Raw genomic sequence first — 16,244 nt, 5'->3', positions numbered from 1 at the left:
TTACAATATCTGTAGGCTCATTCTGTTTCCTTGACTTTGAGAAATATTTAATGATGACTTTTATTGCTAAGGCAACTCTAATGAAAATGGTATTGACTTTAATTTGAACCAATATTAATATTGCCCTAAATCTATACTGCTGACAGAAAATGCTTTCCTTTACTAATATCACCCCTCGAAAGTTTCAATAAAAGCCTTGATGTTAACTTCTAAGGTTTCAAAAATCTGTAACCCAAAATGTGCCATTTGATGGATTAATGGTCTTGCCTCCTGCCATCCAAGTTAGCCAACATAAGATTGACTTTGAAACACCAAGACCTTGAAGAAATGAAGAGCAACTCAAATACAGTGTCTGAACTCCATCTTTAATTGACACTAAAATGTTTTAAAACCTAAAAGTATTTGATTTTAAAAATTAATCCGTGTTTTTTAAGTCATCAATAGAAGCACTTACATCCAGTTTAAAAGACACAGGAGAGGTGGAGGGGAAGAAGGCGGAAGAGTAAGACGTGGAGATCACCTTCCTCCCCACAGATACACCAGAAACACATCTACACGTGGAACAACTCCACAGAACACCCACTGAACGCTGGCAGAAGACCTCATACCTCCCAAAAGGCAAGAAACCCCCCACGTACCTGGGTAGGGCAAAAGAAAAAAGAATAAACAGAGACAAAAGGATAGGGACGGGACCTGCACCCATGGCAGGGAGCTGTGAAGGAGGAAAGGTTTCCACACACTAGGAAGACCCTTCGCAGGCGGAGACTGCGGGTGGCCGAGAGGGGGAGCTTCGAAGCCGCGGAGAAGAGCACATCCACAGGGGTGCGGAGGGCAAAGCGAAGAGATTTCCGCAAAGAGGATCGGTGCTGACTGGCACTCACCAGCCCGAGAGGCTTGTCTGCTCACCCGCCGGATTGGGTGGGCTCTGGGAGCTGAGGCTTGGGCTTCGGTCAGAGCGCAGGGAGAGGACTGGCGGCGTGAACACAGCCTGAAGGGGTTAGTGCACCACGGCTAGCTGGGAGGGAGTCCGGGGGAAAATCTGGACCTGCTGAAAAGGCAAGAGACTTTTTCTTCCCTCTTTGTTTCCTGGTGCGCGAGGAGAGGGGATTAAGAGCGCTGCTTAAAGGAGCTCCAGAGATGGGCGCGAGCCGCGGCTAACAGCGCGGACCCCAGAGACGGGCATGAGACGCTAAGGCTGCTGCTGCCGCCACCAAGACGCCTGTGTGCGAGCACAGGTCACTATCCACAGCCCCCTTCTGGGGAGCCTGTGCAGCTCGCCACTGCCAGGGTCCCGGGAACCAGGGACAACTTCCCCGAGAGAACGCACGGCACACCTCAGGCTGGTGCAACGTCACGCCGGCCTCTGCCGTCACAGGCACGCCCCACACCCCGTGCCCCTCCCTCCCCCGCGGCCTGAGTGAGCCAGAGCCCCCGAATCAGCTGCTCCTTTAACCCCGTCCTGTCTGAGCGAAGAACAGATGCCCTCTGGCAACCTACACGCAGAAGCGGGGCCAAATCCAAAGCTGAGCCCCTGGGAGCTGTGCGAACAAAGAAGAGAAAGGAAAATCTCTCCCAGCAGCCTCAGAAGCAGCGGATTAAAGCTCCACAATCAACTTGATGTGCCCTGCATCTGTGGAATACATGAATAGACAACGAATCATCCTAAATTGAGGAGGTGGAATTTGAGAGCAAGATTTATGATTTTTTCCCCTTTCCTCTTTTTGTGAGTGTGTATGTGTATGCGTCTGTGTGAGATTTTGTCTGCATAGCTTTGCTTCCACCATTTGTCCTAGGGTTCTATCCGTCCGTTTTTTGCTTGTTTGTTTGTTTAATCTTTTTCTTAATAATTATTTTTTAAATAACTTTATTTTATTTTACTTTATCTTCTTTCTTTCTTTCTTTCTTTCTTTCTTTCTTTCTTTCTTTCTTTCCTTCCTTCCTTCCTTCCTTCCTTCCTTCCTCCCTCCCTTCCTTCCTTCCTTTAGACAACGAATCATCCCAAATTGAGGAGGTGGACTTTGAGAGCAAAATTTATGATTTTTTCCCCTTTTCCTCTTTTTGTGAGTGTGTATGTGTATGCTTCTGTGTGAGATTCTGTCTGTATAGCTTTGCTTCCACCATTTGTCCTAGGGTTCTATCTGTCCGTTTTTGCTTGTTTGTTTTTTGTTTAATTTTTTTCTTAATAATTATTTTTTATTTTAATCACCTTATTTTATTTACTTTATCTTCTTTCTTTCTTTTTATCCTTCCTTGCCTCCTTCTTTCCTTCCTTCCTCCCACCCTCCCTGCTTCCTTTCTTTCTTTCTTTGCTTCTTTCTTTCTTTCTTTCTACTTCTACTAATTCTTTCTTTCTACTTTTTCTCCCTTTTATTCTGAGCCGTGTGGATGAAAGGCTCCTGGTGCTGCAGCCAGGAGTCAGTGCTGTGCCTCTGAGGTGGGAGAGCCAACTTCAGGACACTGCTCCACAAGAGACCTCCCAGTTCCACATAATATCAAATGGCAAAAATCTGCCAGAGATCTCCATCTCAACACCAGCACCCAGCTTCACTCAATGACCAACAAGCTACAGTGCTGGACACCCTATGTCAAACAACTAGCAAGACAGGAACACAACACAACCCATTAGCAGAGAGGCTGCTTAAAATCATAATAAGTCCACAGACACCCCAAAACACACCACCAGACGTGGACCTGCCCACCAGAAAGAAAAGATCCACCCTCATCCACCAGAACACAGGCATTAGTCACCTCCACCAGAAACCCTACACAACCCACTGAACAAACTTTAGCCACTGGGGACAGACACCAAAAACAACGGGAACTATGAACATGCAGTCTGCAAAAAGGAACCCCAAATACAGGAAGATAAGCAAAATGAGAAGACAGAAAAACACACAGCAGATGAAGGAGCAAGATAAAAACCCACCAGACCTAACAAATGAAGAGGAAATAGGCAGTCTACCTGAAAAAAAATTCAGAATAATGATAGTAAAGATGATCCAAAATCTTGGAAATAGAATAGACAAAATGCAAGAAATATTTAACAGGGACCTAGAAGAACTAAAGATGAAACAAACACGATGAACAACACAATAAATGAAATTAAAAATACTCTAGTTGGGATCATTAGCAGAATAACTGAGGCAGAAGAACGGATAAGTGACCTGGAAGATAAAATAGTGGAAATAACTACTGCAGAGCAGAATAAAGAAAAAAGAATGAAAAGAACTGAGGACAGTCTCAGAGACCTCTGGGACAACATTAAATGCACCAACATTCGAATTATAGGTGTTCCAGAAAAAGAAGAGAAAAAGTAAGGGACTGAGAAAATATTTGAAGAGATTATAGTTGAAAACTTCCCTAATATGGGAAAGGAAATAGTTAATCAAGTGCAGGAAGCACAAAGAGTCCCATACAAGATAAATCCAAGCAGAAATACACCAAGACACATATTAATCAAACTGTCAAAAATTAAATACAAAGAAAACATATTAAAAGCAGCAAGGGAAAAACAACAAATAACACACAAGGGAATCCCCATAAGGTTAACAGCTGATCTTTCAGCAGAAACTCTGCAAGCCAGAAGGGACTGGCAGAACATATTTAAAGTGATGAAGGAGAAAAACCTGCAACCAAGATTACTCTACCCAGCAAGGATCTCATTCAGATTTGATGGAGAAATTAAAACCTTTACAGACAAGCAGAAGTTGAGAAGGTTCAGCACCACCAAGCCAGCTTTACAACAATGCTAAAGGAACTTCTCTAGGCAAGAAACACAAGAGAAGGAAAAGACCTACAATAACGTACCCCAAAAAATTAAGAAAATGGGAATAGGAAAAAACATATTGATAATTACCTTAAATGTAAATGGACTAAATGCTCCCACCAAAACACACAGATTGGCTGAATGGATACAAAAACAAGACCCGTATATATGCTGTATACAAGAGACCCACTTCAGACCTAGAGACACATACAGACTGAAAGTAAGGGGATGGAACAAGATATTCCATGCAAATGGAAACCAAAAGAAAGCTGGAGTAGCAATTCTCACATCAGACAAAATCGACGTTAAAATAAAGATTATTAGAAGAGACAAAAAAGGACATTACATAATGATCAAGGAATCAATCCAAGAAAAACATATAACAATTGTAAATATTTATTCACCCAATATAGGAGCACCTCAATACATAAGGCAAATACTAAAAGCCATAAAAGGGGAAATCGACAGTAACACGTTCATAGTAGGGAACTTTAACACCCCACTTTCACCAATGGACAGATCATCCAAAATGAAAATAAATAAGGAAACACAAGCTTTAAATGATACATTAAACAAGATGGACTTAATTGATATTTATAGGACATTCCATCCCAAAACAACAGAATACACATTTTTCTCAAGTGCTCATGGAACATTCTCCAGGATAGATCATATCTTGGGTCATAAATCAAGCCTTGGTAAATTTAAGAAAATTGAAATTGTATCAAGTATCTTTTCTGACCACAATGCTATGAGACTAGATATCAATTACAGAAAAAAATACAAACACATAGAGGCTAAACAATACACTACTTAATAACGAAGTGATCACTGAAGAAATCAAAGAGGAAATAAAAAAATACCTAGGAACAAATGACAATGGAGACACGACAACCCAAAACCTATGGGATGCAGCAAAAGCAGTTCTAAGAGGGAAGTTTATAGCAATACAATCCTACCTTAAGAAACAGGAAACATCTCGAATAAACAACCTAACCTTGCACCTAAAGCAATTAGAGAAATAAGAACAAAAAAACCCCAAAGTTAGCAGAAGGAAAGAAATCATAAACATCAGATCAGAAATAAATGAAAAAGAAATGAAGGAAATGATAGCAAAGATCAATAAAACTAAAAGCTGGTTCTTTGAGAAGATAAACAAAATTGATAAGCCATTAGCCAGACACATCAAGAAGAAAAGGGAGAAGACTCAAATCAATAGAATTAGAAATGAAAAAGGAGAAGTAACAACTGACACTGCAGAAATAAAAAAGATCACGAGAGATTACTACAAGCAACTCTATGCCAATAAAATGGACAACCTGGAAGAAATGGACAAATTCTTAGAAAAGCACCACCTGCCAAGACTGAATCAGGAAGAAATAGAAAACATGAACAGGCCAATCACAAGCACTGAAATTGAAACTGTGATTAAAAATCTTCCAACAAACAAAAGCCCAGGACCAGATGGCTTCACAGGCGAATTTTATCAAACATTTAGAGAAGAGCTAACACCTATCCTTCTCAAACTCTTCCAACATATAGAAGAGGGAGGAACACTCCCAAACTCATTCTATGAGGCCACCATTACCTTGATACCAAAACCAGACAATATGTCACAAAGAAAGAAAACTACAGGCCAATATCACTGATGAACATAGATGCAAAATCCACAACAAAATACTAGCAAACAGAATCCAACAGCACAGTAAAAAGATCATACAGCATGATCAAGTGGGGTTTATCCCAGGAATGCAAGGATTCTTCAATATATGCAAATCAATCAATGTGATACACCATGTTAAGAAACTGAAGGAGAAAAACCATGTGATCATCTCAATAGATGCAGAGAAAGCTTTCGACAAAAGTCAACACCGATTTATGATAAAAATCCTGCAGAAAGTAGGCATAGAGGGAACTTTCCTCAAGGCCATATATTACAAACCCACAGCCAACAACATCCTCAATGGTGAAAAACTGAAATCATTTCCACTAAGATCAGGAAAACGACAAGGTTGCCCACTGTCACCACTCTTATTCAACATAGTTTTGGAAGTTTTAGCCACAGCAATCAGAGAAGAAAAGGAAATAAAAGAAATCCAAATCAGAAAAGAAGAAGTAAAGCTGTCACTGTTTGCAGATTACATAATACTATACATAGAGACTGCTAAACATGTTACCAGTAAACTACTAGAGCTAATCTATGAATTTGGTAAAGTAGCAGGATACAAAATGAATGCACAGAAATCTCTGGCATTCCAATATACTAATGATGAAAAATCTGAAAGTGAAATCAAGAAAACACTCCCATTTACCATTGCAATAAAAAGAATAAAATATCTAGGAATAAACCTACCTAAGGAGACAAAAGACCTGTATGCAGAAAATTATAAGACACTGATGAAAGAAATTAAAGATGATACAAATAGATGGAGAGATACACCATGTTCTTGGATTGGAAGAATCAACATTGTGAAAATGACTCTACTACCCAAAGCAATCTACAGATTCAATGCAATCCCTATGAAACTACCACTGGCATTTTTCACAGAACTAGAACAAAAATTTCACAGTTTGTATGGAAACAAAAAAGACCCTGCATAGCCAAAGCAATCTTGAGAACAAAAAATGGAGCTGGAGGAATCAGGCTCCCTGACTTCAGACTATACTACAAAGCTACAGTAATCAAGACAGTATTGTACTGGCACAAAAACAGAAAGATTGATCATGGAACAGGATAGAAATCCCAGAGATAAACCCACACACATATGGTCACCTTATCTTTGATAAAGGAGGCAGGAATGTACAGTGGAGAAAAGATGGCCTGTTTAATAAGTGGTGCTGGGAAAACTGGACAGGTACATGTAAAAGTATGAGGTTAGATCACTCCCTAACACCATACACAAAAATAAGTTCAAAATGGATTAAAGACCTAAATGTAAGGCCAGAAACTATCAAACTCTTAGAGGAAAACATAGGCAGAACACTCTATGACATAAATCACAGCAAGATCCTTTTTGACCCAACTCCTAGAAAAATGGAAATAAAAACAAAAATAAACAAATGGGACCTAATGAAACTTCAAAGCTTTTACACAGCAAAGGAAACCATAAACAAGACCAAAAGACAACGCTCAGAATGGGAGAAAATATTTGCAAATGAAGCAACTGACAAAGGATTAATCTCCAAAATTTATAAGCAGCTCATGCAGCTCAATAACAAAAAAACAAACAACCCAATCCAAAAATGGGCAGAAGACCTAAATAGACATTTCTCCAAAGAAGATATACCGATTGCCAACAAACACATGAAAGAATGCTTAACATCACTAATCATTAGAGAAAAGCAAATCAAAACTACAATGAGATATCATCTCACACCAGTCAGAATGGCCATCATCAAAAAATCTAGAAACAGAGCTTCCCTGGTGGCGCAGTGGTTGAGAGTCCGCCTGCTGATGCAGGGGACACGGTTTCGTGCCCCGTCTGGGAGGATCCCACATGCCGCGGAGCGGCTGGGTCCGTGAGCCATGGCCGCTGAGCCTGCGCATCCGGAGCCTGTGTTCCGCAACGGGAGAGGCCACAGAAGTGAGAGGCCGGCATACCGCAAAAAAAAGAAAAGAAAAGAATAGAAAAAAACCAGACTCCACTTAACCCACTTGCTCTGTTACTCATTACTGTACGTTCTGTCTGTGAACTGTACTCACTGTTGTCACAAAGGATACAACTGGCACTATTGGCAAACTTTGAATATGGAAACTTTATTAGAAAATAGTATTGTATCAATGTTAAATTTTCTTAATTTGCAAATTGAATCATAGTTATGAAGAGAATGTTCTTGTTCTTAGGAATAGCCACTGAAATATTTAGGGGTAAGATGCATGATTATGTAACTTTTAAATACTTAGGTGGGGAAAGAGGTGGGGAGAGAATAAAACAAATGAAGTGAAATGTTAACCCCCTTGAGTTAAGTCGAGTATACTTTCTGGCCCTCTGTTCCTTCATCTACTAGGAGAGGGAGACTGGGCTGAACTCTTTCAATATTATTCACACTGTGAGCCATGAAATTCAATGAGGAGTGGAGCCTGGCATCAGAAAATGTTAACCAGTGAATCTGAATGAAGTGTTTGCAAGAGTTCTTTGTATTTAAAATAAATAAATAAATAAATAAATAAATAAATAAATAAATAAATAAAATAAAAGACAGAGGAGAACCTTCTCAGAGCCTGAACACAGTGAGACTGCAATGTTCAGAGGATACACAAAGGGCAAAACAATCTCAGGATTTCAGGGCTGGAAGGAGCTTGAAAAATTGTTCTCCCTACTTCTTCATTTTAAAATGAAAGCACTTCCCCTGATTAATTCTCTGGGCTGACATCTTCAGATACAGTTCCCTCACACTCTTCATCTCCTTTAACTAAGGTTCTGAGACATCCTTCCAGTGGACCTCAAAATTTTGCATGTATCAGGCACATTCAAGTTGCTTGTTTAAAATGCATATTCCTGGGCTGTATCAACAGAGACTCTGATTCAGTAAATTAGGAGAGGACCAAGGAATCTGTATTTTTTAAATAAATAAATAAATTTATTTATTTATTTTCTTTTTTGGCTGCATTGGGTCTTCGTTACTGCGCGCGGGTGTTCTCTAGTTTCCGCGAGCGGGGGCTACTCTTCCTTGTGGTGCGTGGGCTTCTCATTGCAGTGGCTTCTCTTGTTGCAGAGCACAGGCTCTAGCCGTGCGGACTTCAGTGGTTGTGGCACGCAGGCTCAGTAGTTGTGGCACACGGGCTTAGATGCTCCACAGCATGTGGGATCTTCCTGGACCAGGGCTCGAACCCATGTCCCCTGAATTGGCAGGCGGATTCTTAACCACTGTGCCACCAGGGAAGCCCGGAATTTGTATTTTTTAACAAGCATCGTAAGTGACTCTGGGACAGGCCATAGACTGCACTTTAAAAAAGTGCTGCTAGATAATAACACAAATGGGCCAAATATTTACTATCTCACCTATTAATGGGAACATTTTGTCCAATAGTTTGAAAAATTCCAAAGGCAAAAGATGTATTTGAGAAAGTCTGGGTTGAATAAAAATTATTTTATAATATATTTTTAAATTTGTAAATGGAGTTCATAAAAAGTGGGGAAAATGTCAAACCACGTTATGCTCTTAAAAGCAAAATAAGAAGATCCAGTTTTTAAATAGTTACTAAAGAATGCCATGTAGTATTGTGACATTTATGTCTTGAAAATATAACTGAGCACACTTGGGTTTAGTTGCTAATTTTCTTTCAAATTCTTTTAGAGTAAGTTTTCTTCCTGCTGAGGTAAATGTACATAAATAAGAATAAAGAGGTAGAATTTTTTTTTTTAAGTAGTGACATGAAATAATGCTTTCACCTATAAATCACTGGACTGTTTTTTTAAAATAAACTATTTGGAGTGTTTTATTCTGATTCTATTTTTGATCACATATTTATAGAAAGTCATATATCATAGCTAAAGCCACACTCCAAATGCCAGAAGTTCTACTGGGCTTATGAATTGCTTGATATTAGTGCATTCATACATTTCTCTTAAATGAAACTAGTTTTGTTTTTCAATTTTTACATCAACAACTTTAAATAAAAATCAGTGGCCTTATTTTTAAACTTTTTTTGTGAAAAGCTTAAAATATTTCATAGTTTAAAGAAAGAAAGTAAATGGAACAAGTCAAATGATTTTACTTATGGTACTTACAAAGATCATGAACAGATAAGTTTAGGTGTATAAAAACACAAGATACATACGATTTACCATCTTCTTTAGCTGAATAAAGTCTAGACCCATAGAACTGGCACAGTGAATTCAGGGAGGCCTACATAGCCAGGCAGGAGCTGCCCAGGAAAACCAGAGGGCTCTGATGGGATGCACCTCTCTGAAGATATCTCTAGTTCCCTTAATCAGCAGCAATCCCAGCAATGCAGACCACTGAAGACAGCCCTGATGTGTGGACACCTGGAGCTCACACTGGGAAGGATAATGCTATAGACAATGTTTGTGTCCCCAAAAATGCATATGTTGAAATCCTAACCCCACAGTGTGATGGTATTAAGAGGTGAGGCCTTTGGGAGGTGAATAGATCATGAGGGTAGAGCCCTCATGAATAGGATTAGTGCCTTTATGAAAGAGAACCCAGAGAGTTCCCTCCCAGCTTCTGCCATGTGAGGACACAGCAAGAAGACGGCCATCTACAAACCAGGAATTGGGTTCTCACCAGACACTGAATCTGCCAGAACCTTGATCTTAGACTTCCTAGCCTCCAGAACTGTGAGAAATAAATGTATGTTGTTTATAAGGCACACAGTCTACGGTATTTTGTTATAGCAGCCTGAACGGACTAAGACAGAAGGTCACTAATCAATGCCACAAAGATCAATATACCAGGAGTGTCTCTCATTCGTGGCCTCAGACAGAGCTTCAGCAGTGGCTTTGAAGGACAACAAAGGGTTTGTCTCTAACAGTAGACCGAAGACATCCAGCATGAAGTTGTAAGGACCCTCTGAGAACCAATAAGCCTGGTGGTGCATGTCATTTCCAAATTCACTTGCAAGAGCCTACAGAGACTCACTAGAATTTCAACATTATAAAACTCAACCCACTTACTTGATTTATTTAAACAATTTGCATAAATGAGAAACATAAGAGGAGATTTAAAATGTTCTTTTTATATTACAAACAGATCCTTAGAAAGTATTTGCTTGAATGTTGCTATTGGACCCATTAGTGTTTAAAATTTTCCATGTTTCCTCCTTCTGGCATGAATCCTCACACTAAAGGCTGCAAGCCAAAAACTCAGAGGTAAAAATTAGATCGCCTTCTAGAAAACAACCTGGGGGGAGAGTGAGGTCACACTGAAATAATGAACTATATAAAGACAGCTTCCATCGTTGACAGTCTATTAGGAGGAAAGGTCTGATAGTCCCTTTTTTAACTTTATTTTAACTCATAAAGTTAACAAATTAACTTTATTATTTCAAATACCTATAAAAACCTAATAATATACTAAGTGTTGTTTACTCTATCTTAAAATTAGGACAGGGGTCAGAAAAATGAAATAACTTGTTCAAGGAAATGGACCAAGATTTGAACAGAAGTCAGTGTGATGCCAGAGTCCACACACTTTCTACTGTTTCAAACCCTATCTAGTCTACTATTGATAGAAAATAAAATAATTAATTATATTATCATTACATTAAGACGTGTGTGTGTGTACAAATTGATATACATGTGTTTTTGTGTCTATGTACATGTATGTATTATATAGAGATAGATCAAGATACAGAACATAAGCGAGAATAAGCCAAGGGAAGGAGCGGGTTTCCCATAAAACAGGATGATCTGGTGGACATGTGCACTGTGAGATGTTTACCACAGTCAAGCTGATTGACACATCCAATATCTCACATGATTTCTGTGTGCGTGTGTGTGCATGCACGTGCACGTGTGTGTTGAGAGCACTTGAGATCTACTCTCTTGACAAATGTGAAGTGTCTAAGTGCAGTATTGTGAACCATGGTCACCATGCTATACATCAGATTCCCCAGAACCTGTTCATCTTGTAAACGAAAGTGTTAGCTTTATATTTTGCATAATTCACACAGACAGGCTTGATTAATGTAGCTGTGTTAAAATCTATGTTTAGTTTAGTGCCACCATCTGAAACATGTTTGGTTAACATTGTTGATATGAACAATAAAACAATCTCTATTGATTCATGTCCAGGTAGAAGTAGATAATTTCATGCTTGGGAAGGTAGGCCTCTCACTGTTGTGGCCTCTCCCGTTGCGGAGCACAGGCTCTGGACGCGCAGGCTCAGTGGCCATGGCTCACGGGCCCAGCCGCTCCGCGGCATGTGGGATCTTCCTGGACCGGGGCACGAACCCGTATCCCCTGCATCGGTAGGCGGACTCTGAACCACTGCGCCACCAGGGAAGCCCTGACTCTCTTAAATATTAAGGGAGGAATAGGAGCAATCCAAGTAAAAGAAAAACAGGAGCAGCTTTCCCTATACCCCTGTGATCCTGGTCCTGGTCCTGGATGAAATCCAACATTCCAGCCATGTGATTGCCAGAAAATCACCTCCCTGGGTTCCCATTTCCTCATCTACAAAATATAGTTTATAGATAAGAATTCACTTCTTCAAAAAGGATGGGGGCATGTTTAGAGGACACAGGAGCCAATCTGAAGGAGCCCCACTAGCCGAAGCTGGACCAATTTGAGAAAGAAAATTAATAATGACAGCATTGGGCTATAACCCATAGAATAAAATAAATATCCCTGAGTCCATACTGATATAAATAATTGAATAAAGACATCAATGGAGGAGAAGGAACAGTGGAATAGCTCTTTCTAACAGGACAGCCCTAATTAATAAATGTAGAAAGAATGAGGGAAATACATAATCACCATTAGGCAAATATCACAGTAAAAACTGCTCAAGGCAACTACCACTGAAAAAATGCTAAAATCAGGGCATGAAAGTTTGAGGAGAAACAGGATAGAAGGTTGCTCAGGGAGCCCGGAGAACAAGGCAGGTAATTTTCATGAATAACAGCACCCAGCTGGTGGCCTGAGCAGAAAACCACACCCACCAGCAGAGCCAGCCAGACTCCCCTGTCCTCAGCTGAGCCTCATCTTTGCTCAGTACTCCATAAACACTGACATGGTTTTCTTCTATGACTGTATTTTTCTGTTTCCACACTGGTCATTCCCCCTTTTTTTGCAGTTCTCCTCCCTGGCTGCCCATTAGAATCACCTGGAGAGCTTTCAAAAATCCTGATGCCTGGGTCATTCCCCAGGCCAATTAAATCAGACTTTCTGAAGGAGGGCCTCAGCCCTTATTAGTTCTGAAAGCTTTTCAGGTGATTCCAGTGTGCAGCCAAGGTTAAGCACTACAACTATATTGATACAATTTTTATTTAGCTATGTTAATATCACAGTGCAGGAAACAGACAAGTCCAACCTTCCCTGCTTTCTGACAAAGTGCTTTCAACATATATGACAGATAGAAGGATCCAAAATTTTACCACCGGCTTTTGACAGAAATAAGGTGAGAGGCAGCTGGAAGCAAGTGGTAAAGAATTCGTCAAAAGGAAAGAAATTTCCTGAGTACTAATTTTTTGTGGCTCATTACATGGGTTCATGATGCGATACAAAAATGAATCAGAAAAAGATCAATCCCACACGCTGAGAGTCTGATCTGAGACGGATGATACTATGTATAATGTGCTGTGTGTCACCAAGCTGAAATGCGATGAGAGTCGGGGATCGGGTGAGGAGTGATTTCCAGCCAGGAGATTATAGGAATCTTTGTAGAGTGGGTGACATTTCAGCGGGCCTGGGAGGATGGGTGGGAACTGAAAACATGGGGCCAGGAGGAAGGACATTCTGAAAGGGCACAGATGAAGAGGTGGGAAACTGTGGAGGAGGGACAGGGGACAGCAAGTTGCCCCATTTCCCTGGCTGGAGGAGAATGGAAGGCACCAATACCTGAAACATTCTGTCACTTTGGTAGTTTGGGTACTATTCCCCATCAAAGATTTGGTTAGATCTTGACAAGAAGTTGTGAGAATGGGGTAATTTGCTTTTTACACTCATAATCTGATGTGATGTGTCCAAAGGGTTGGGTGGTGGACATAGCAGCCTCGTGAAGGCATTTATATGTGTGTATTTCAATCTTGCAAGGCTCCAAATTAAATTACAGAAGAGGAAACTTGGGGATCAAAAAACCCAGCTATTTCAATGGTGAAAACATTTTTCTGTGAGGTGCAAGTCTGGCCATCTGCCATTTCCAATATTATTATTTTACCTCAATAAGAAGAGGATAATGCCAGGTTTGTGTGAGTTAAGCTCATGAAGATGAGAAATATCTCGGTTAGCAAGGAAAACTAGCGACCCACACACGTCATTCCTCAGGGAAGTGCGTCCTGACAGCTCAGCAGGTGGAACAGGGAAGCCCAGCAGCTGCTCCCCGGCCAGCGGCCGTCACCATGGCAACGCCCCGGGGTGGGAGGAGCAGCTCAGCCCTTGGAAACCGCCAGCATTTAAAAAGTAATGCAGATGATCCTGGATTGGATCCTAAGCGAGAAAAAGACATTCTTATAGAAATGTCCTTTCTAAAGACATAACTGGGACAAATGGGCTCAATTTGAGTGTGAATTGTGGATTAGATGTGTGGTTCTCAAACTGCAGTGTGCTTCAGCCTCACCTGGTGGGCTTGTCAAAACACAGATAGCCAGATCCCACCCCCAGAATTTCTAATTCGCTGTGGCTGTGGTGGAAGCTAACAATCTGTATCTCTAAGTAAAGATCCCAAATGATGCTGATGCTGCTGGTCTGGGATCACACACTGACAACCACTGGATTACATACCAGCATTGCATCGATGTTAATTTCCTGATTTTGATCTTCCTACTGTAGTTATGTTAAGGAAATGTCCTTGGCCTTAGAAAACACTCATAGGAGGATTTAGGACAAAGGGGCATCATGTCTGCAACTTACTCTCAAGTGGTTCAGGAAAAAATAGATAGATAGATGATAGATAGATAGGTGATAGATAGATAGATAGATAGAAAGGATAGAATAATAAAGCAAATGTGAAAAAATAACAATTGGTAAATCTGGGTGAAGTGTATATGGGAGTTCACTGTGTTCTGTAACTTTTCTAGTAGATTAAAATTACATGAAAATTAATAATTAAAAATTAATATAAGGAGAGAAAGTTATAGCTTATCATCTAGCTCTGTTCAATATGGTAGCCACCAGCTACACATGGTTATTTACATTTAAAGTAATTAAAATTAAATAAAGTTTAACATCCAGCTCCTCAACCATACTAGCCATATTTCATCAGGTGCTAAAGGGCTGTATGTGACTAGCAACTACCATATTGGACAGCACAAATATAGAGTATTACCATCATCACACAAAGTTCCACTGGACAGTCCTCACTATAGTGAAAAATATTTTAAGATCGTGAGAGTCTTTTTGGAAAATTCAGTGTGCCGAGAGCAGCAGCAGAGGTAGCAGTAATAGGCATAAGCAATAGGAGTCAGTTGCTCCCCACATAAGATAGTTTATTAACTGAATGGGGCAAAAAGAAGAAAATGATTAAATTATAGCTGATGGATCATAGTGTAGCTATATTTGTAAATCCCTGGGTTTTGCATAGATCAGTGACATATTTGCCAGAGCAGCTGTTCTTACCCATGCTCTGCGCACCTCATCATTTCACTGATTTTCTTAAAAATCTGTTGGATAAAGGAGAAGTAAACACCCAAATGTCCTGGTTCTTTTTCTTTTCTTCCCCTGCTTCTCCTTCAAGCAGAGGAGGGGCAAGACTGGATGGGGAAACTCCCAGCAAGGCTGTGCCAGGGAGACCGTCCCGAAGGGGAACAGCCAAGACCTGGATGATATCAAATTTTCAGATATTCTAACTTCGCTACTGGTTTCATTTTGGATGACACATCAGCTACCATATAAAGCACAGCGAGGCTGGGTTCTGTTGCTATCTTTACTCCTTCCGATTTGCTTCTCCTCCTTCCTCTTCTTTTCCGCACCTCAGACACCCAGCACCCTCTGACCCAAACAGGCCTGCCTCCCTCTCTAAAGAGCATCTTCTTTCTTCCCAGCATCATTTCTCTTGGGCCCCAGCAACACCCAGGTGATGAACTGAATACATTCTAAAGTATGAATAGAACCAGGTTCTCCCAAGGTACATTTGGCTAACACTAGCTCTCAGAATGTTCTGGAAGATACTGTCTGAGCAAGGGCATGTTTGGGTATTCTCTTTCTGACCCAACCCCTGTAACTCCCCTCTCCCTAGCCTCTCAGGAGTGACCACCCAGACCCACATATGCTGCACCTTGTCAGCCCCAAGCCCCCTCCACCTGGCACCTTTCTCAGCAGCTTCATGTTCACTTGGGCTCAGTAAAATGCACAGCTATTATCACTTGGGGAGAACATGGAATGGCAGGGAAAACTGCAAATACCTGAAGCCATAAATCATAAATCAGTTAATATGAAGGATTTTCATGGGTAAAATGAGCCATATTCCCATTTCCAAGTTTCCATTGGGGAAAATGAACCACAGAGCTAGAACCCAGGACTCAGGAGGTGTCCCTTTCCTCTGTCCAAGCCTCTGTTACGGCATTTAAATGTCCATCTAATAATCGAACCATTGTCGGAAGCTTGGAGAATGCACCCCCCCCACACACACACACACCAAAAATAAATATGCTGGATTGTTTTTCTGCATCAATTCCTCCCTAAAATACATTCACTCTGAGTTTTCCAAGAAAGAGAAACCCTTCATCAGAAACAAGTTTGTCAATTACATAGACATGATCACTCTTAGCAGCAAGACACAACATCCCAGGTATTTATAGTTCACCTTGTGGTTGGCTAGTTAAACTTCTGAGATGTCTCTTTACAGACAGCTTTTT

At 40.6% G+C, this 16,244-nt stretch overlaps 1 protein-coding gene across 1 annotated transcript in view; it reads right to left on the bottom strand.

Annotated features, from left to right (window-relative positions):
* The window catches only part of NEK11 (NIMA related kinase 11), a gene marked incomplete at its 3' end in the record, with an annotated part of 144,309 nt that overhangs the window by 85,761 nt on the left and 42,304 nt on the right, over positions 1-16,244 (bottom strand). Inside the window, 1 exon segment of the mRNA XM_079922816.1 lies at positions 15,007-15,050. Coding sequence (XP_079778942.1) covers positions 15,007-15,050 — 44 coding nt within the window.

The sequence above is a fragment of the Stenella coeruleoalba genome (assembly GCF_951394435.1).
Source record: "Stenella coeruleoalba genome assembly, chromosome: 5".
NCBI classification, from domain to species: Eukaryota; Metazoa; Chordata; class Mammalia; order Artiodactyla; family Delphinidae; genus Stenella; species Stenella coeruleoalba.
Note: the sequence above shows the minus strand (reverse complement) of the source record. Positions and strands in the feature narration are given on the sequence as shown.